This window comes from Myotis brandtii, unplaced genomic scaffold, assembly GCF_000412655.1.
Source record: "Myotis brandtii unplaced genomic scaffold, ASM41265v1 scaffold304, whole genome shotgun sequence".
Lineage (NCBI taxonomy): Eukaryota > Metazoa > Chordata > Mammalia > Chiroptera > Vespertilionidae > Myotis > Myotis brandtii.
Window position 1 is genome coordinate 3016854 of NW_005361607.1, and position 22511 is coordinate 3039364.

The 22511-nt window shown below is 44.8% G+C and overlaps 1 protein-coding gene across 1 annotated transcript in view; it reads right to left on the minus strand.

Moving 5' to 3' along the window:
- Positions 1-290: 290 nt before the first annotated feature.
- C8A (complement component 8, alpha polypeptide) overlaps positions 291-22511 on the minus strand; it is a 28626-nt gene continuing 6405 nt past the window's right edge. Inside the window, exons 2-5 of the mRNA XM_014542568.1 lie at positions 9309-9440; positions 8023-8180; positions 2853-3075; positions 291-599 (exon numbers count right to left, since the gene is read on the minus strand). Coding sequence (XP_014398054.1) covers positions 448-599; positions 2853-3075; positions 8023-8180; positions 9309-9440 — 665 coding nt within the window. The 3' untranslated portion in view covers positions 291-447. The remainder of the gene's footprint in view (positions 600-2852; positions 3076-8022; positions 8181-9308; positions 9441-22511) is intronic.

Consider the following 22511-nt stretch of genomic DNA (forward strand, 5'->3'; position numbering starts at 1 on the left):
GGAAAATAGAAGGAACTCAAGTCAATCTTTATTTTTTTTCCTCATTATTTCACTGTGTCTGCTTATCCTACCAGCTAATCATTCTATGAATGAACAAATATTACCAAAGAGCCAAGATAATTCTCATCATACTTTATTTTATTGGCCTTGATTGGTTCAAGAGCCTGTGTCTGCTTTGTACCCCTAACCTTGGGTTGAGATTTCTCCTTTTCTTTGGATGATAAAGTGCTGTCAGCAGGTCCAAGACTAGCTAACACTTAACACCTAGTTGTTGGATGACTGAATTTTGCTGGTTGTAGATGGCCCAGCCTGGTCCCAGACCTGGGAGCCAGCAGGGAAAAGTCCATGTTGATTGGTATTTACTCTCAGCTGCAAGAAGTCATTATCCAGTGGTCAGTGCAGGTGGTGACATCTGTTGCATGTGTCCCATCCTGTGCCCAGAGGCCCTCAGCAAGCTTGGGTCTGCACGTTCCGCCCTGGACACGAGCGGCCTCCATTCTTGGGGGGAGGATTATTGCACTCTCTCCTCCTTTCCTGAGTGCCTGCCGAGCAAGCAGACCAAGTGCTCCAGCAGCTCCAGCGACCCTCGGCCTTGGCTCCTGCACAGAACATTTCCCAGGGGAGAAGGAGGTTAGCATACAAGCAGCAGCTCAGACCCTATGGAGGGAGGATCACCGCTGCCCTAGAGTAGTCTGCGATCTCTCCTTGGGGAAATGCCTTGGTGGAGCCAACCAAGACCTATGCTCGCTGCCTCGCACTTAATTTCAAACTCTGGATGGAGAGAAGGCCCCTGGGAGCCCCTCTCATGAAATTGGAGTCCGTGGTTCCATGGAATATGGATAGCAGAGTAAGGCGGGGAGGCATGCCCTTCTGGAAGAAAGACAGCCATGGAGGGTGTGAGGAGCAGGGAGCAGAGCCCAGCTGGGGATTCACAGACACTGGTGTGGAGAGCATTGCTGGGCATTTGAATGAGGGCTTACAAATCAAAACCCCTCAGGCTCTGACAATGGGCCAGGGTGGGTGACAGGCTCTCTGCACAGAGCATCAGAACACAGGCTCTGACCAGGTGCCTCTGGAAATCCAGGAAAAAGTCCATGTTGATGGGCATTTACTCTCAGCTGCTAGAAGTCACTATCCAGTGGTCAATGCAGGTGGTGACATCCTGCAACCCCCCTAGCCTGGGGCTGCTGTCACCTCCTGGCTCTGTGCCTGTGGGCAAGCTCATCCCCCTTCTCAGCCTGAGTTTTCACCTCTGTCAAATGAGAAGGGTGGACTAATCTGGTGCAGTTTTTCCATCATTACTTTTTTCATTATTTATTTTTTTATTCCTAAAATGAAATCTTTTATGGGCCCTAACATGGAAGTCAGATGAGAGTGGAGCTGTTCTATTTGAAGCTGGGGTGTCTATTAGGTTTTCCCTGCTTCCCTGGGGCAGCCCCTAAGTCCCCAGTTCCCTCAGATCCCAGTGTGACTCTCATTGGATTAGATTATCTACAAGTTCCTTCTAGGTCTGTAATTATACTCCCTGGTGGGGCAGCCACAGCAGGGTTCTTCGTCTATATTTCTCCACCTCTGTGACTTGGTCCCCACAGGCAAAGGTTTGCTGGGAAAGTCTCAAGGGACCTGCTTCAATGAGTCTCCATGGAGGCTGACTCCCCAGCCTTAGATTTTTTAATGCTGATTGATCTCTGTCAGGTTGAAAGTTCAGTCTGATAGCCCCAAAGCCACCTGATGCCCCCACCCTGCTTGGTACAAAGTCAATGGAGCACCACGGGCTTCCTGCAGTTGACTGACTGTAATCGTGTGAGAGGAATGGTGCTGTGAGGAGAAGTACCCAGGCCTCCATGCCCTGCCATCACCCCATCATTGGCATCATGACACCCAACTCCAATGCACATTGTATGTACAGATGACTCAGCATGGACCAGTTCTAAGCCCAGCACTGGACCATGGAAAAGCATGTCTAGGTAGTTCCCACTCCCTGTTCTCTCTGTCTCTATGTTGTGTGGACAGGGATCCAATTAAGTCACTGGTTCTGAGGTCCTTTGACGTGCTATAATTATACTTACCCAGGCTTGGGCTCACATTTGTCTCTTTAAGCCAAGTCAGGCTGATAACTGAACTGGGACATACATACTTTCCTTCCCCGCCCCCACCTCCCCTGCCCCCCCAATGGTAGTCAGTGCAATGATCTCAGAATCTCTGCCCTCATTCTCTAGATTTCCTGGTTCTTGGGATGTAAATCAGTAGAATGCAGCAGTTAAGAGCTTGGATCCTAGCATCTGACTGCTTGGGTGTAAAGCCTGGCTCTGATACTGCTCATGAGTAGTTATCTCATCTTCCTCCTGCCCCAGTGTCCTCATTTTTAAAATGGGGCTATTAATAGTATTTCTCTCATAACATCCTTGGGGGAGAGTGCCTGGCACAGAATAAGGGTGAATTATTCTTCCTACTCATTGACCTTGGTCCCTCTGGGAAAGCTACCTGGCCAATGAGGGCTGAAATCCCATCCACACTCTGCTTGAAAAGTCAAGAAATCCTTGGGCTCTGTAGCTCTAAACCACTGAGCTTACAGCAGCCCTAGGAAATGAATGCATTCCTCCAAAATTGAACCCTATTGACCATACACACTTTGGTGAAAACCAGTTCTCATCCAAGAGAGGGTCTTGATGGCAGAGAGCAAGGATAAGAACCATTAACTGTGGGGTCAGCCATAAAACTCAGCATGAGCGTTCTTAGGGTAGGGGGCAAGAGGGCACAGGACAGAGAGGCTGGGGACCCCAAAGCCCTCCCACACTGGCCTCTCTGAGCTGGGCCGGGTTTGGACCTGAGTGAGGATGCACAAGCCTTACCTTGTTGCTCAATTTGCTCACAGGCAAGGCCCTTGCGACCCATAGGACACTGGCATTTGCAGCTGGTGCCCTCAAGGATGGGCACCCCGTTGTTGAAGCAGGGCCCGCAGCGGCAGGCATTGAATTCCATCAGGTACTGATCCAGGGCCCGCTTCAGGTTCTGGCGTTTGGCCTCCAGGGTTTCCAGGTTCACGTGCCGCAGCAGCTCATGAATAGGCTGTGTCTGGGCACAGAGGAACAGAGGCTCTCCCTGGGATCATCCAAGTTCCCAGAACCCAAGTGCTGGCCATCAAACTCCTGGAAGGCCTGCTCCATGGCAGGCACAGAGCCAGGCTCCACACCATCTCCCTGCACTGCATCCTTGCAGCCACTCTGTGGAACCCATAGATCACCGGTTCTCAACCTGTGGGTCGCGACCCCTTTGGCGGTCGAACGACCCTTTCACAGGGGTTGCCTAAGACCATCTTGAATGTCAGATATTTACATTATGATTCATAACAGTAGCAACATTACAGTTATGAAGTAGCAACGAAAATAATTTTATGGTTGGGTCACAACATGAGGAACCGTATTTAAAGGGCCAGAAGGTTGAGAACCACTGCCATAGATGCAGAAGTGGAGGCTCAGGAGTGAGTGACCAGCTCAGGATCACGCAATTACGTGCAAGAGTCACTCTGAACATAGACCTACCTAACTCTGAAATATCTGGTCCCCTGATCTTCGAGGAAGAGGGGAACTCAAAAGCCATTTCACCCTAGCCAGTTTGGCTCAGTGGATAGAATGTTGGCCTGCAGACTGAAGGGTCCAAGGTTCAGTTCTGGTCAAGGGCACATGCTCAGGTTGCGAGCTCAATCCCCAGTGGGGGATGTGCAGGAGGCAGCTGATCAATGATTCTCTCTCATCATTGGTGTTTCTCTCTCTCCCTCTCCCTTTCTCTCTGAAATCAATAAAAATATATATGTATATTTTAAAAAGCCATTTGTGCCAACTTATCTGCCCCCTCCAGCACTTTTAGGAGTCAGGAAGAGTGGAAAGGATTTGTGTGAGAGTGTGTGTGTGTGTGTGTGTGTGTGTGTGTGTGTGTGTTGATTGTTAACCTTCAATGTAGGAGTTAACCAAGTCCTTGATAGGTAGTTATTCTGTCATTGCTGATTACATGTTTGGGAAAAGGTGGGCATCATTTCCATTTGAGGCAACCCATTCCAGGCATGACTGGCATCCAGGGTTCCTCAGCCTCTGCCTACACTACTGATTTTCCAACTGGATAATTCTTCATGGCAATTCCTGTGCATTATAGGATGGTTAGCAGCATCTCTGGCCTTTACCCACTAGATGCCAACAGCATCTCCTGGTTGTGAAAACCAAAACTGTCTCCTGACATTGCCAAATGTCCCCAGGGACAAAGTCACTCCTCCTGGCTGGGCAGTACTGTGGCAGATGTGGAGAGCTGGAAGCTGGAGGAGGAAACCCAGCTGTGTGATCTCAGCCACATTACCCGTGGAGTCTCCCTTCCTCCTCTGTAAAGTTAGAACAAGAGTCCTTCCCTCCAGGTTTACTGTGAGGATGAAAGCTGATGGATGGGCATGGCCTGTCACATAGTAAAAGCTAAATAAACGCTGCTCACCTAATAGCTTTGTGGCTAGAACTCCTAATTGCTCCTTTCTCAGCCTGAGCCTCATTACCTACAAAATGGAAATAATAACCCATTTCCTAGAATCCTTATGAAAATCTAAAGAAGTAATGGATGTGAGATACCATTGCAAAAGGGAAGAACAATCCTATCTAATAAAGAGGGAATATGCTAATTGACTATCACACCCTCAAAGATGGCGGCGCCCACAGCCACAAGATGGCGGTGACCAGTCCCCTCAGTCCCCCAGCCAACCAGGGCTGGCCCAAGGCGCAAGCAAGCCTCAGCTGTCAGCTGCCCAGCCACCCAGTGCCAACTGAGGCTCAGGTAACCAGGGCCGGCCAAGGCTTGCGCTGCTGGCAGTGGCAGCAGCAGAGGTGTGATGGGACATCACCTTCCCCTGATCACTGGGTTGCCTCCCACCCCTGAGGGCTCCCGGACTGTGAGAGGGGGCAGGCCAGGCTGAGGGACCCCCCCTCCAGTGCATGAATTTTCATGCACTGGGCCTCTAGTATAAAATAAAGCACTAATTTTATTAGTTAGTTGTGACGATAGTAAAAAAAAAAAAAAAAAAAGCCTATCTTTTTCAATTTTTGTGTACATATGGTTACCTTCAGCATGCTTCATAAAGCTCTATATTTTATCACACAATCATAAAAGGAAAGCTCTTTTCCAGATCTCTCATTTTACAGGACAGTCACCTGAGGCCCTGAGAGGGGAATCGCTTGCTAAGATCACCGGGAAATTCCATGAGAGGACTGAGCCATGCTGGAGCAATCTCCCTTCTCTGGAACCAAAGTCAATGGAGGGAATGGCCATAGCCTTGAATGGGTTCCTGGAAATGTGTACAGAGAGACCTGTGGCAACAGACCTTGGCCTGTGCTCAGGGGCTGTGGCTGAGGTCATCAGGCTGGTCATGGCAGGACTGGCTGGGCCTCCAGCCAAGGGAAGGACACCACTTACTGGAAGTCCCAGGACCATGGCCCATTGTGAGGAAGTCAGTGCTGCCTGGGCCGCCCTAGGGCCTGGTTAAGGTGACTTAATTCCAGGGAAAGCCCAGGACCACCAGGCAACTTCCCTTTGACCTTCCAGCGAACTTTAGCACTCAGTCCCAGGTCTCTCACCTCTCCCTCCCAGAGCCTTCAGGGAGAGGAAAGGGAGCACTCCTTAATGCCGGGGGTACTTACAGGAGGGAAGAGGGGTGGAGAAAAAGAATCTCAGAATGCTGTTTCCATTTTACAGTTGAGAAAATAGATTCAGAGAAGGCAAGTGGTGTGATATGGCAACACAAAATAGCCTAACACATAACTCATAATAATACAAGGTGTCTCCCAAAAATCTATACACACTTTAACAGCTGATAACTCAATTTTGAAAATGTAATGTATTTTAATAAACACTGCCTTTCTAATTATTCAAAAGTGTGTATATACATTTTGAGGGGACATCCTATATATAACATACAGCATCACCATTTCACACAGCATGATTCCGACATTTACTCACTCTAAATATCTGCCATAAATAAGTACTGATGAGCTCTGGGATGCACAAGTGAGTAACTGTTTCCATGCTGATCATCAGGTTCCAAATAACCCCCTCACTGGGCCCCTTGCCCACAGTGTCTCTCTCCTTCCATTCATCCCTCACACTTCTGTAAGCATTCTCTATTTTTAAAGCACAGCTCAAGCTATGTCACTTCCTTGATCTGTAACCCACCAATAGGCTTAATGCATCGAATCCAAACTAGTTAGGTGGTAATATAGGTTGTGGTTGTGGGTGTTAGACTCAGTCAGACATGGCTCCAGTTGGGCTCAGTCATTTACCAGACATGAGCCTTGGCCAGCGCACTTAACCTCCATGAACCTGTTTCCTCAACTGACATCTCCTAAGCGCTCACTTTTCTCTCCCCAACCTTGGGACAGAATGTGTCATTATCCCCATGTTATAGAGCAGGAAAATAGGGCTCAGAAAACAGTTGTTTGTCAAAGGTTATACATCAAAAAGTTGCTGAGCCATGAGCCAAAATCTACTTTCTCACCCCAAACCCAGGCTGTCTTTCCCAGAAGATAGCATTCAGTCTTCTCCAAATCATTTGGTCCTCCCCTTGGATGTTTTGCTCAAGGCAAATGCAAAATTCACCTCTTGCCCATGAAAGTTTGTATATTACTCCTGCTATCAATTTTACAGTTTTTCCCCAAATCACTAATAGCTTAATGATAGCAATTTTCAGACCCTATGTGAATTACAGGTGTATGAAAATGGTCTCCGACTTATTGAAGAAGAAATAAAATCAGGGTTCATTCCTCTCACCTCTTTCTTCATAGAGAGCAGGGTTGTAATAGACTTTTAGATTTAACTGTTGGTATATATATTTTAAGAAGAGGGATGTATCCATTACCTGAAGTTTTAATTATGTGTAGAAAATTGGCCAGGGTCAGGAGAAAGTGTACAGGAAAACAATCATATTTTATTTTAAATCCCCCAATATAACTCTTTTTTAATGGATTACCCTTGCAAGGAAATAGAATTAGTTTGACAACTGGTAAAAGCATGACCTATTTTAAGTTTGAGTACAATTTTACTCCCTTTGCAAGGTTAGGAATTAGGGCAGAGTTTCTCCATATTGGCACTATTGCCATTGAGGGCTAGATATTTCTTTGTGATGCGGGCTGTCCTTTGTTGTTGTGGGATGTTTAGCAGCATCCCTGACCTCTCTCTCTAGATGCCAGTAGTACCCTCCTGGTTGTGACAGTGAAACATGTCTTCAGACACTACCAAATTTCCCCCATGGGAGCAAAATTGTCCCCAGTAATTGATAATCATGACTTTAAGGAAGGAAATAGGATAGAGGGAAAATGAGAACCAGATGTGAAATCCAAAGGTCTGAGATCAAGGTACCACTACATATGAGCTCTGAGACTTTAAACAAATCACTTAAGTCCTTGGAGCCTCAGTTTCCTAATCTTTTCAATGGGGAGAATCAAGGCCTTGCCCGGGGTTCATTGTGGTGAAGGGATGAGATCATTTAGAGCAAACTACAGTTACAGCTCAGGACAACTCACCCCACATATGGCCTTTGAGCTATGAATGGGATTTATATTTTTAGAAGGTTGTAAAAAAAACAAGAAGAAATAAAACTTGTATGACAGAAACTAGATGTGGCCCACAAAACTTAAGATATTTACTATCTGCTCCTTTATGGAAAAGTGTGCCTACCCCAATTTAGCAGATGTGTTTTTAAGTCTTATATGTATAAATGCAAATTTTTTAATGTCACCCAATCCTGAAGAAATTCTGGGATGACTGGTGTAAAACTGGGCACTAACCAGATATAACGCATCTGGCCCCGCTCTCCTGTGGCCTGGGTCTAGTCACACACTCCCTAGAGTCAGGCGTGGGGAGGCCACCGGTTCAGTGTACCGTTAACATTTAATCTTACTCTTTGATGGGCTCATCATAAGAAATATGAAATGATCTGGTCTGTTTCACTTTCATTCCTCACGGACGTAGAGTTTCTTCAACTGCGAAAAGACTTACCTCAAAATCAATAACAGCAGGATTATACTTTAACGACCGCCCCCAGGAACGGTACGAAATGAAGCTCGTGTTGTGTGCCAAGCCAGTACCCCAGCCAGTATTGCCACCTCGCACCTGAGCAATGATGTCTTGCACAAGCCTGTTATCTTCGTCAGTATCTATCAAGAGGATAACGGCGTTAGCTCATTTCCCAAAAAGCCAAAGGATGGGTTCACAAGAGCCACTAATGATATTTGGGACAAAGTTTATGTGCTGTCCTTAGAGCTGTTGTCCATTCTGTTTTGCTCGGTTAACTAACAGGACAAAGCAGAAGAGAAGGACCAAGACTTAGCAATAGAGCCTTCCTCTGAGGTAGAGCTGGCAATGGGAGGACAGCCCAGCCCAACACAGAGGAGGGAGAGGGTGGGAAATGGATGATCATTCATTCATTTATTCATTCACCTGTCAAATGCTTACTCAGTGCCTGCTATATGCCAAGTATGTTCAATTAAACAGTGAAGGTCTCTGTGGGGCTGAGTAGGGGTGCAGGGAAAGACATGGTCAGGATGGGGAGGGACTGAACAAGAAGAAATTGAGTTTTCTAGAAAAGTGAATGAATCTTTGTAGGGAAATGGAGAGAGGATGGAAGGGCATCAGAAAGAAGAGCAGTTTGACCTAAGGCTCTGAGGCATGAGTAGCCTAATGCCAGGGGAGTAACTTGAACCTGTCTCATGTCTACCTCCTCCACTGCACTGTAAATTGTTTCATCATCCCTGCATTGTCTGTTGTCTCCCACCTGAAAAAAAATGCTCAATGCATGTTTGATAGATGAATGAATGAATACATGAACACTCATATTGACTTTTTCAGGAAATGCCACAAATATTCCTGTACAATCTTCCCTTAATCATTATTCTTTGAGCTTGGACTTAGTAACCAAATGCTCCTCTCTCAGGGACTTCTTTTTCCCCTTTGGACTGTATCTCTATGGGCATTTATTTCAACAGTTGTTTTCCAGGTTCTGTCTATACATTTCTTTCATCCTGGGTCTCACTTAGTTCTTGATCTAGTGCCTGAAATTTAGGAGCATGTGCCATACAAAGTCAAGTATTTCTAAGGTAATCTCAACCTATGGTGGATTCAAAAATAGAGCCAGTCCAGTCATTGACTTGGGGTATTTAGAAGTTATGCAGTTTGATCATTGACTGGAATGAAACCACTTGGGGGTTGGGGGACATGTGCCTTGATTGTGTGTCCAAAGAAAAGTCTGGCTTTGCTTCTTGGGAGACTCTTTACTAAATACTTACCAGCGTGGCCACCTCCCATTTTTCTACAATCTTCCCCTGATAAACCTCCTCCAATCTCTAAGCTCTCCGAAAAGGTATAAGATAAGCCCAAAGACCCTCCAAAGCACTTCTTGATGTCTTCATAGGTAACACCTGCAGCAGGGAGACAGAAACGAAGAGCACTGTGATGCTGAATGACTGCTACTATGGTACAACCTCTCACAGTCGTAAAAGCTGCCATTGGTTTTGGAGTCTAAGTAATCTGGGTTGAAATCCAATTCCATTATCCAGTTTCCATGTCCTCTTCCATGTGGTTTCAGCCCAAATAATTCTTGAAATGAGAAAGAATATGTATTGCACAGACTAGTTGCTCAAAAATGCTAGTTCCCTTTCCTTTGCACATTCTCCCCTGCGCCTCCATGGGGCAGTGATTCTCATCATTTCCATATACCTCTGTGCCCAGCACAGTGCCTGGCCCATTTTCACTCTGTAATTTTGCACATGTTGCCCCTTTCTCTCTCCCTTTCAACATCTTTCCAAAGCCCCAATTCAAACATCATTTACTCCAGGAAGCATTTTTGGATCAGAATACTTGTACCTTTCTTCAGATCTACCAGTGTGCTTTGTTTGCACCTGGACGATCATAGTTGTCATGATTCTTTTTGCCCAGGTTCTCTTTGCACCTCAGAGAGGCCAGAGTGCTGTTAGAAGACAGCGATGTCTCCAAGGGGAGTGTGCCTGCCTTCTGACCCCAGGAGAACTGTGAGTCCCATATTAGCAATCTCTGTATTTGTCTACATCTCTGTTATTTGTCCCGCTAAGGAACCTGCACTTTGCAGATGCGGAACATATTTCTCAATACAGTAAGGTCATGTTGCCCTGATCTCACACCCTGTAAATGGACAGAGCTGGGTTGCCATCCTTTGGTTGGCCTGGCAAGATGGGGCTAGAAAAGCAGATCAGAGCAAGACATGGACCGTTGCTGCAGAGCTCAACTCTTTCTGCAGCAAAATCTTCTTATGGTTGTGAATTGGAGTTTGTAGTTTTGGAATGTCATTACTTTTAATTAATTGCAACTGTATAATAATTATTACCAGTTATTATGTTATCCTGACAACCACAAAGGAAAAATCATTTAGGGCTATGATTCAATTGAGCTGAGGATTAGATTGAATATTTTCTTTAAGGGAGTGTTCAGCAACCAGTTTTACCTGCCAGCATCCCCATTACACTGCAAACTCTATGAATTCAAGAAATTTTATCTTATTCACCACTCTCTCTTGTCAGCATAGCAGTGCAATGTCTGCCATGGAGGAGGAGTTCAGAAACTATTTTCAGAATAATGATTGAGGAATAAAAAAAAATGAGTGAGTAAATGAATGCTATGAATCAATCCTTTGGTAAGGGCTTCTGATGGAAAGCATCTTGGAAGTCAGAAATCCTGAATTCAAATCTGTCACTCAGATTAATGGATCTTTAAATATATATATATATATTAGTATATTCCAGGCTCTGCTTCTAACAAGGTGTCCCCCCAAAAAATGTATACATACTTTAACTGCTGATAGCTCAATTTTGAAAATGAAATGTATTTTAATAAACACTGTCTTTATAATTATTCAGAGTGTGTATATACATTTTAGGGCGGCACCCTATATATTGAAGCAGAGCATAGGACAGGGGGCACCAGGAGGTGGAGATGAGCAATGCTGGTCCAAGGGAACAAGGTTGCAGCTATGTGGACTGAGAAAGCACAGAGACCCAATGCACAGCCTGAGGACCACAGTAATAATATTGTATTCAATACTGGAAATTTGCAAAGGAATAGTCTTCAGGTGCTTCCTCATACACACAGTAAAGGTGAATGTGTGAGAAAATATGTAAATTAGCTTGACTATAGTAATCATTTCCCTTTTATATCAAACTAGAGGCCCAGTGCACAAAATGCATGTATGGGTGCAGTCCCTAGGCCTGGCCAGTGATCAAAGTGCAAGTGTCTGGTTTGGAAGGGCATGTCCCAGCCTACCTCTGGGCCCTGGGAAGCATCTGGGCCCCCAACCCTCAGCACCTGGGAGCTGGGCGGCAGCCCCCCCGCAACCACTGCCATTGGTCACTGTCTGTGGGGTGATCGGTGGGGCAATTGGGCCCCGCTCACATGTGCCTTGGCCTGACACTGCCTGCTCACCTGCTCCACCATCCCACCACAGTCCTGCTCTCGTTGGGGCCTGTCAGGGCTGGCAGCACCTCCACTTCCGCCTGCTGCCAGCGCCGCATCACCGACACCCACCATGTTCCACACTGCCCCCTGGTGGTCAGTGCACATCATAGCCAGCGGTCGAACTCTGGGTCAAGGGGACAATTTGCATACTAGGCTTTTATTATATAGTATATGTATATCAAATCATCATGTTTTATACCTTAAATATATACAAATTTTATTTTTTTTTAAATCCAAAACAAAATCCCTGTCACTGACATCCTGTATGAGCTTAGAAAGGGCCCATGATCTCACTAGGCCTCAGTTCCCCATTTATGGAGAGAGTCCAGTGGACTGGCCCCTTTCACCGCAGCCCTCTGTGACTGGGCACAGCAGTTTCTGAATAACCCCAAGCCCTGCTTGCCTGGGAGAAGCGATGCTCTAAGCACCAGTACTCAAAACCAGGCAAAGGGCTTCTTCTACCAGCTCTGTTCAAGCACCTTTCGTGTTTAATGCATTACTAATTGGGGAAGATTTAGCATATTTAATTGTTTTGATTAAAAAAATGCTTCAACAGTAGTAAACAAAAGTGGATGAAAGGAATTCACAGGCAGAAGCCAGATTAATTACTTAGGTGAGTGGTGGAGTGCTGCCGAGTTAAAGTGACGGGACTGGCTGATTAGTGGGGGCTGGAGGACGCGTGTGGAGTGCTTATGCTCAGGAGGGTCTGCAACAGCCTGCCACGTGCGGCTGGGAGAAGAGAATTCCAGCAGCTTGATTTGAAAAGCATGACTTGACTGCTAAGAATTACTTTCTGAGGACCCTGAAGCCGGGTACCACTGAGGAAGGGCAGGTATGTGAGTTCATCATACAATGTGAGAGCTGGTGCCCTCGGGCTCCCAGCCCACACTTCTCATTTTTAGTTGTGATGCCCTACGTTCATGAGGGTTAATTATTTTGTGTAAGGTGGTACAGCTGAAAAATGCTGGGGCTGACATTCAAACTTAAGTCTGTCTTGTTCAGAAGCCTGTGGTATGTTCACTAATTCCAGTGATTGCATCAGACTGAAGAATTCTGCTGTCAGCCAGAACAATTCAGTAAGCACCTACTATGTACCAACCCAAGCACATTGTGTGTTGGGAAATGTAGACACGGTGGGAACAAAACTAATAGGAATATGATGCGAATCTGAATAAATAAGGGCCTTGAGCAGCCAGCAGGTGAGGACAATCTATTAAATGAAGACTAATTTCTATCATTTGTGTCAGTGTAGTACCAGGGCTAGAAGAGGAATCTTCCAGGAGCCCTGGGGAGGCCAACCCAGAGCTGTCTACAGTGCGCCCATGGTAAGCTGGGGTGGGGGCAGAGGAGCTCAAATGTGGTTCCAAAATCCAAGACACAGAACCAGAGGGAAGGAAGCTGAGAGCAGGGGAGGCAGCGGGGAAAGGAGCAGAGAAAGGCGTAGAGGAACTGTACAGCACTTGCCCAGATGGGTTTGTGACATGGGTGGATTATGTTTATAGAACCAGGCAGTGCTGTCATGGCTCTGCCCCTGTCTCATCAGGCTGGACACCTGAGATGTCAGCTTTGGACTAGATCACACTGGCGCTGGTTTTGGCTTTTGAAGGCAGTGAACTCTGGAGTTGATGGTTCCCAAGCCTGGCTACACAATGAAATCATCTGAGTGCTAATTAAAAATACAGATTCCTTGGCCCCACCTCTATCAATGGTGATTCTGTATTTCTGAGTCATCAGCGATCTGTATTTTAAAGATGATTTGGCATATTTAAAGATGATTCCTATGCAGTGCATCTTGGACCAGATTTTGAGTCCCACAGTCCTACAGAGAAGCTTTGATGGCCTGCTGGCCTCTGCCCTGCCTCAGCCAAAGCCTTCGTCAATGCCTTGGATATGGGCTCAACAGCCAGGCTTAGTGTATCACACCCAGAAGAAAAAACTAGGAAAAGCCAAAGATAACTCAGATAAAGAATCAGGATCCCCAAAACCCTCAGAAGAATGGGTTGATAGGCAGACCAAACATAGCCAAATGAGATTCAGGTGGGAAAACTAGCATCCTACCCTAGGGACAAAATACAAGTACAGAAGCTCAGTAAGGAATGGGCACAGCTTAGCAGGAGAACAAGAGAAAAGGCCATAGCTTTAGATGACTTCCAATTCAGTAGGGTAATGAAGCAAGGTGAAAATTATAATTAATGAAGTAAAGGAGGAGATAATCTCACTCTTTATGTAGGTTAGAGAAACTCAGAGCTTGGTGAACAGTTCTGGGAGCCACACTTTTAAAAGGAAATTAGAAAAAGGACACTTGTTGGACATTATTCAGCCTTAAAAAAAGAAGGAAATGCTGCCATGTGTAACAACACATGGCTAAACTTTGAGGACATTACATTAAGCGAAATAAGTCAGTCACAGGACAAATACTGCACGATTCCACTTAGAAGAGCTATGTAAAATATTCAAACTCATGGAATCAGAGAGTAGAATGGTCGTTGCCACAGGGGTTGCGGGGAGGTAGAATGAGGGGTTGCTAATCAATAGGCATAAAGTTTAAATTATGAAAGATTAGTAAACACTAGAGATGTGTGCAACGTTGTCCCTGTAATTAACAATAATGTAGTGGGAGTTTAAGTTTTTGTTAATAAATAGAAGTGGAGAATGATTGGAGAAGAATGAGCATAAGGATGATGAGAGTGAAGAAATTCAAAGTCATTTCCTTTTGGTAATGTTTGAGGGGATGGGAGGTGTTAACCTGAACAAGGGAAGGAAAGACCTCCCTTTAAGAGAGATCCATAGACCTGACCCAACTCTCCAGAGAGCTGTCTTGAAGACAATGAATTAGGCTTGTTTGTGTGGTCACAAGGGGAAGAAGGACCAAATTGCAGAAGTTGTGGAGAGATGGGTTTAGCCTCAACACAAGGTAAATTGTCATGATGGTCAGAGGCCAAGGAGACATGGTTTGAAGAATTGACCAGTGGTTTTTTAAGGTCTCCTCTAACGCCATGATTCTGCAACTTAAAGAACACCCCAGAACACCTGAAGAACATTTGAGACCACTTTGCTAAGAACTTAATGATTTCTTTCTGTGTGTCAGGCATCTGGAAAATAGAGGACTAAGGGGAGTGCTTGTTCTCAGTGAGCTCACAGCCAAGTGTGGAGCAGGAGACAAGTAAACAGGCATTTTATTGCTCTGTGTGATGAGGACTTTGAAAGGAAGCAGCAGAGTCAGGACGCCTTCCTTAGTGAAGGATACCAGAGGCAAGTCTGAAAGGATGGGTAGGGATTGGCCAGACAAATTGAGGTAGGAAAACCGTGAGAAGGCCTTGTGTCCCCAGCAGCAAGATTCTGCTCAGAGAGGCCAGTATGACCTAAACTCAAAAGTGAAAAGGAGATGCAGATCAGTCAAGGGAGTACTAGGAGGCCCTGGGTCACTTCCCACTCCCATTGGGTCCCACGAGGAGCTGTTGTTGTGCTGGCCTGGAAGGCAGGAGCCCAGAGGACTATTGCTGGCCACTGCGTCTACTGCTTATTTCCCACCTGATCTGGGCTGGGTTGTAGGTGTGGGGGTAGTCCTCATGCCTGCGTAGAGATGCTGCATTTGTGGGGCTCAGAGGCAGAACCAGGCAGCCTGACTTCTGAAGTAGAACACAGCAAGTTTCTGTGGTTCCTCAAATTGAAAGCATCAGGTTGGAAAACAGCAGGTGTAATGCATTATTTATTGCTTTGCAACAAACAAATGCTATTCTGGATGCTGTGATTTATCTGCTATGTTGCTTTGCTACATTGGTTGAGCCCAAAGACAGCCTCAGAATGGAAAAGAAGAATCATATGGTTTATTTCATGTCATAACACTGGGAAAGATGACTGTTTAGTCTGTGTTTGGATGGGCTGGGAAGTGTGAGCTAATTTACCTGCTCCCTCTGTGCTTCTGTTTATGCATGAAAAGGCACACTTCTTCCCAACCAACTAGAAGTAATAGGACAAGCACCTCTGTGCCTTTGCATGTACTGTTCCCTCTGACTACAGAGTTCCCATACCTCTCTCATTGAGTTGCTTCACTTAGCTCTAGAAAACCTTCCCTCACTCCTGAGGGCCCTATCTGTGCCCCCACAATATCCCTGTGTGTCCCCCATGGTATCTGAAGCTTCCCTCCAGCATAGTAGTCAGCATATCCTAGTCATTGTCAGTTTCTAGATCTGTTCCTCCAATTATACTGCAAATTTATAAAGTCATCTCTTGGGCTTACACGACTCAGCACAGAGCCTGGCATGTGACAAGCCTGCAGATGTGCTCAGGGATGGGCTCAGTCCCACCTGTCCCAACAACACCTCTCAGATGTTTGGGAGTCAGGGGTCTTCTTTTGGCTGACAATACAAATCACATCTTTGTAACATCTCATGCTTGATTAAGAGTTGGTATTTTATAAGAGTTGGTATTTCATTTGCATTGTCTCATTGGAGGCTCGCAACAATCTTATAGAGCTGGGAGGATTTACCCACTTTACAGGCTTATGTAAAAGGCAGTGGTTATGGGAGTTAAGAGTGGGAAATCTGGAGCCAGAGTTGGACTTGGGGTAAGTGACTAAAAGTCTTTAGGTCTCATTTTTTTCCATTTGTAAAATAAGAGTGATAACAGTTTCTACACATGAGGTTCTAAGAACAGTGTCTGGCACAGTGAAGTGTCAACAAATGTTAGCTATATTGTTAGATAACCTACCCAAGATTCCATGACTAAAAGTCTGAGAATTGGGGTTTGATGTCAGGTAGGCTGCACCCAAACTCGGTGCACTTTCCATTTCATCACATTAGTGTACTCTGCAGAGGAATACTCACCACATGGCATGAATAGTCATAGCCTTACCAAGCCCCTCATCCATGACCACCTCATTCTACAAAGCAGCTCAGACATAGGGATCATGCTCCCAGTGGACAGTGTTTAGACTGCAATCTCAGGTTTCCCTCCTGCCTGACCAGGGGCCATCTTCATGGACTCTGGCCCTCCTACATGCTTTTGGTCATGACAAGAGGCAATATAGCTGGGGGCCAGGCTCTCAGTTGGAGATGGCCTGAGCTGGAATTCGCCATGCTCACTTACTATCTGGGCAAAATGTTTAACTTCTGTGCCACAGTTTTCTCATCTGTAAGATGGGCATTTTAATAGTATCTACCTAATAGGGTTTTTGTGGGAGTTAAAAGAGTTAAGCTTCCCTGACCAGTGTTGCTACATGGTTAGAGTATCAGCCTCTGGACCAAAGGGTCATGGGTTCAATTCCCAGTCAAGGTCACATACCTGGGTTGCAGGTTCAATCCCCAGCCCTGGTCGGGGAGTGTGCAGGAGGCAACCAATCATGTGTCTCTCTCACATCAATGTTTCTCTCTCTTTCTCTCTCTCTCTCTTCCTCTTCCCTTCCCCGACTCTCCCTTCCACTCTCCCTAAAAATCAATGGAAAAAATATCCTCAGGTGAAGATTGACAAGAAATTATTAAATAAATAAAAGACTTAAGCCATGCTGGGGATAGTTCCTGGCTCAAAACTATTAATATGGTGAATTCTTACTATTATTTCTGTTGCTAGAAATGCTACAGCATGCATAGATTAGGCCCTTCATTCCTGACCCTGAATCTGGAAAATTAGAGAACAAGGGAGGCTGAGGAGTTTGTAAAAACTAATTTTCTTAACGTTTCTGCAGTATAAATTCTTAAGCCATGAGTGAGTGAAGATGGTTCAGGGAACACCCACATTTGATAAGTCTCATGTGCTAGGTAAAGCTTTTCTATGTGTTATTGGATTTAATAGGTACATGTCACTCCACAAACAGAGACACATTTTAGAGATGAGTAAATAGAGACTTAGATAGTTTAAGTGACTTGCCCAAATAATTATACAAGAAAATAGTAGAACTTGGATTGAACCAAAGTCTGTGTCCAAAGCCCATTTTCTCCATAACACATTGTATCACCTATGGGAGAGAGAGCTAATAGTAGCGCTGGAAGTAATTCTGATGTCATCTCACCTTCTCTCCTTTAAGGCTGAAGCTTTTTTCAGTGATCGAGGTGGGAATTCAAAATCAAGACAAAAGCAGAGGTATGGTACTGAGCGTCTCTCCATTCCATGTGTATGCAAATGACTTAAGGGGAGTGGGGACAGAGCCAAGACACCAGGAGCCTGTCAGTCAATCAATACCATCCATCACTGTGAAGCCTGGTTGTCATGGTAACTGGGGATAAAGCCTGGAGCCTGTTAGAATCTAGTGCCTGTCTGTTCAGGGTGGATGGTTGGTTAGCACAGCAAAAAGCCTTTCTGGGCCAGCTCAGACTGCTTAGCCATAAATATGAGACCCTTCACCATCAGTGCTCACCCCACTCTCCAGTCTAGATCAGACTCTTTAAGAATCCAGCCCTGACTTTGCAGGAAAGCTCCAGAGAATGCTCAGCATATAAGGGCTTGATTCTGAACCATCCCTGCTAGAAAGACACTGAGCCTTTACTGTGGGCAGCCTCAGCCTCTGGACAAAAACTCTGGGGACATACCATTCACAAGATGCGTGATGGAAACAGGCAGTTGCAATGGTGTGATACATAGAGCTGAATCCCAGTTCACTGTCTCCCAACTGGGGAGGCAGAAAGACTGCCTGGAAGAGTCCTATCTACGTAGAAACCAAGGATGCTCACTTGAGTGCTGGCCATCCTCCACAGGGGCAAGGACCCTCCTCTTCTTAATGTTCACCTTTGCACAGCTCTAGCAGCTGGCCATTCTGCAACTTGTCATCCTCTCTGTGGCTCTTTAGAGGCCATCACTGACTCCATTTCCAGGCTACTGATACCGTCCCTCTTCCTGCCATAACCTGGCCACAGGACTGCTCTCACTTATGCATTAGCCTCAGGTACCAGCCCTTCACAAGAGAGTCTGACCCTGGGCTGAACCTGGATACTTGTCTCCTGCTCCTTAACCTCACCCACTTGCTGCCTCAGCCACTTTATCATGAAACTCTGCTTAGAAAGCCCCAGCCCCCTTCTCTATCAGACAAGCTCGTGCTCCTACTGATTTTAGATCAGGTTTGGATGTCTTTGGAGTCTAGAAAATGGGAAAGGAAGCAAGGTGGTAAATCCCTCCTTTGTGCCTTTACTGTATTTACTTCTATTCAAGCATTTACCCCATTGTATTATTCTTAGCTCCTGATTCACTGCACTTTTCTCCAGGGCAGGGATCTGTATGATTTATCCCTAGGTCCCCAGAAAGCATAGGTTCTTAGTGGATATTTACTGGATGAGTGGATGGGTGCATGGGCCAAGAGGTGGGTGGATGGAAATTAGATTCTGAGAAGGGTTTTCCTCCTACTTTGGGTAACAAGGAAATCTTCCTGAAAGGGAATTGTAAGCCAGCAACAACAATTATATATGTATATAAATGTGGTAGAAAGTATGAGAAATTTGAAGGATTTAAATTATACATCTGCCCCACCCTGATTACTCTCTACACACAGCTTAATCATCTGGGCTGCTTTTGTCTCATTCTCATAAAGGAACAGGAAATACACAGACCAGAGGCTCCCACTCCTCCATCCCCTGCCTCTGTCAGACATCACTAATTGATCACAGCACTTTCTGGCTGAGTCCCTGTGTGGTGTCATAATCCTCAATTCAGCAGTCCCAGTAGCATTTGCCTGTTAAACCACCTGGTGTCCCTGGCTTAGACACATTTTCTGGCCTGCAAGTCTTTGAGGTTCACCTCCTGTAATTCCATGGGCGCCGGCACAACATGCTTTTTCCTGACTCTGTGACTATACCTAAGCTTCAGAACAGACTATCACAAGCTGGTCACTTTTACCTTTCACAAGTCTCCCCATTACAATTCCCAACCAATGGGTCAAACTGACCCAAAACTATATTTAGGGATGAGTCTTGAGTGTAACACCACCTTAATTATTTTTAAAACCTGATTTAACCATTTTCAAAGCTATCACACGCAGCTTAATGTTTTTTTAAGAGAAAATAAGTGAAATAAAACATCCAGATGTAGCACAAGAGGCATTGAACTGGAAATTAGAAATCCTTATTCCAAACCTCACCTGCTTCTAACCAGTGGTATCACCTTGGTCACGTTATTTCCTTCCTCAATGCCTAGTTTGCCTCATTGTGAAATGGGGACCACCATAAACACAGTTCCAAGCACTGCCAAGAGGCTCAAATGAGAGGATAGCTCTGTAGAGACTCAGTATCTACCTGCCACAGAGTCAGAACTCAGGGAACGCTTGCTCTTTCATTCCGTGTGCATAAACTGTTTCATTGCATGAGACTTTCTATTCCTGTCTTGGCAGTTATTACTTACATCTGCCTCTAGCTTTCCCCCTTGCCTACCTTCCTGTGGTGTGAACTTTATTTCTTTTATATTTTTTTATTCCTCACCCAAGAACATGCTTAGAGAAAGGAAGAGAGATACAGAGAGAAACATTGATGTGAGAGAGAAACGCTGATCGGTTGCTTTCCATACATGTCCTGATTAGGAATAAAACCTGAACCCATATATGTGCCCTGACCAGGAATTGAACTGCCAACCTTTTGGTGCACAGGATAGCACTCAACCAACTGAACCACTCCAGCCAGGCAGTAGTGGTTAATTTAATATATCAATTTTGCCTGGGCCATGAGTGTGTCCAGCTATTTGATCAGACATTATCCTAAGTGTCTCTGTGAGCGTGTTTTTGGATGAGATCAACATTTAAGTCAGTAGACTGAGTAAAGCAGATTGTTCTCCCTAGTATGGGCGGGCCTTATCCAATCAGGTGAAGTCCTAAATAAGAAAAAAAAAACTGACCCTTCCCTGAGTAAGAGAGGTCTTCCTGCCTGACTGCCTTCAAACTGGGACTATGACTTTCTCCTGCCTTGAAACAGGAACTGAAATGTGAGCTCTTCCTGGGTCTCAAGCCTGCTGACTGTAGATCTTGAGACTTGTCAGACTTCATAATTGTGTGAGCTGATTTCTTTTTTTTCAATTTTTTTTAATCTTTATTGTTGAACATATCGAATCTCAGAGGGAAGGCAGGAGTGCGTGAGTGGGTGGGAGGGAAGAGACCAACCAAAGATCTTCAATGTTTTTAACATGTTTTCTGTGCCAGGAACTGTGTCAGATGTTAGGGACATAATTATAGATTTAAAAAGAAGACATAGTCCCTGACCCCATGATGTTCACTACCTAGAAGTACTGACCTCTCACAATCCTTTAAGCTAGCCAATTTGGCCATTCCTCACCATGACTGATAGCTAAAAGGAAGATGCAGAAAGTGACATCTGTTGAATGTGAGCCAATTTCTTGTTGTAAATCTCTTTACATATATATGTAATAAAATCTATATACATCTCCTATTGGTTCTCTGAAACCAATTAGAACCCCAACTATTAATGCATTTCCTCATGCCTTCCTTATGGCTATCAATGATTTTCCTTTATTTATTTACTTATTTATTTATAAACATACATTTTTATTGATTTCAGAGAGGAAGGGAGAAGGAGAGAAAGAAATATCAATGATGAGAGAGATCGTTGATCGGCTGCCTCCTGCACGCCCTCTATTGGGGATTGAGCCCGCAACCTGGACATGTGCCCTTGACCCGAATAAAATCCGGGACCCTTCCGTCTGCAGGCTGACGCTCTGTTCACTGAGCCAAACCAGTTAGGGATTATTTTCCTTTTTTTTAAGTGATTGAATACATGTCTGTAATCAGCACAGTGGGTTGAGACAGAGTTTTTAGTACTTTTTTGACTACTCCCAAAAGTAAGTAACATATTTTACATCGTGATCAAGCCCACACACATCCAACTAAAATAAGTTTCAATACTTGACTATATCGGTGTGACACACTCATATTTTCCATCCTATTATATCCTATTTCATTTTGGTATATGCTGGCCATGACCCACTAAATTTCTTTTACAATCTACTAATGGACTGTGGCCTGTAGTTTGGAAAATCCTAGGCATATATCTCTGAGACATTATAGCATGTTGGTTAAGATCACAGGTTCTTGAGTTTGAACTCTGGCTCCACCAGTTAATAGCAATGTTTCTTAACATTGCTGAACTTCAGTCCTTCATTTTAAACTGGGGATCCTAGTATCTTCTTCACAGGTGTTTCCTGAGGATTAAATGAGATGGTGTATTTACAGTGCTTGATCCAGTATCTGCCACATAGTAAAATGCTCAGTAAATGTTGACTGTCTTGCCACCATTCCTAGAGCCTAAGCCTCTGGTATATCATATCAGAATGAATAATGCACTGTGTGGGAAAGTGTGTAAGCTGATAAATACTTGGACAATATACAAACTCTACATTGCAAGACCTGGGTTCAGTACTAACTTAATCATGTTGAGCCATTTACTTAGGCTCTTTGGCCCTCAGCTATCTCTCTATAAAAGTGGTGAAAATAATATAATTCCTCATAAACTATTATGAAGATCATCTTGAATAACAGATGTGAATGCATTGTACTTTACCAATATTATGAGTTACTATATGTAAATATATTTTATTAAAACCAAATATTTCTGTTAACTCTAAGTACAATCAATAAAAAATTTTTAATTCATTTTAGGTGGTAACCAGCTTTGTTGTCCATGTAATAAATCATCCCTGACTCTAATCTAGGTGTTTATGACAAAGAGAAACTCCCTTACTTTCTATAAACTCTCAATGAGAGGAAACATGTTGGTGTCTAGATAGTACTTACTTGTCATGTTGGGTGTGCTTAATAAGTGTTTCTTGCATGAAAAGCTAAATGAATGAATGAATAAAGGAAGGGAAGGAAGAGGAAGAGAATGTAGAGCTGTAATTAGCATAAACTTTAGAGCTGTTTTGTGTCCCTGTGGCCTTTTCTGCCCTGTGTGTGAGGTGGTAGACCAGCTGACTCAAGGACCCTAGCTGGAAGGTAACAGTTAATGACAGGCTGGATGCACTGTGCCCTCACTGGAAGGGTCATTCCCAGGGTCACTGTTATCTGGCAGCTATCAAGGGGAGGA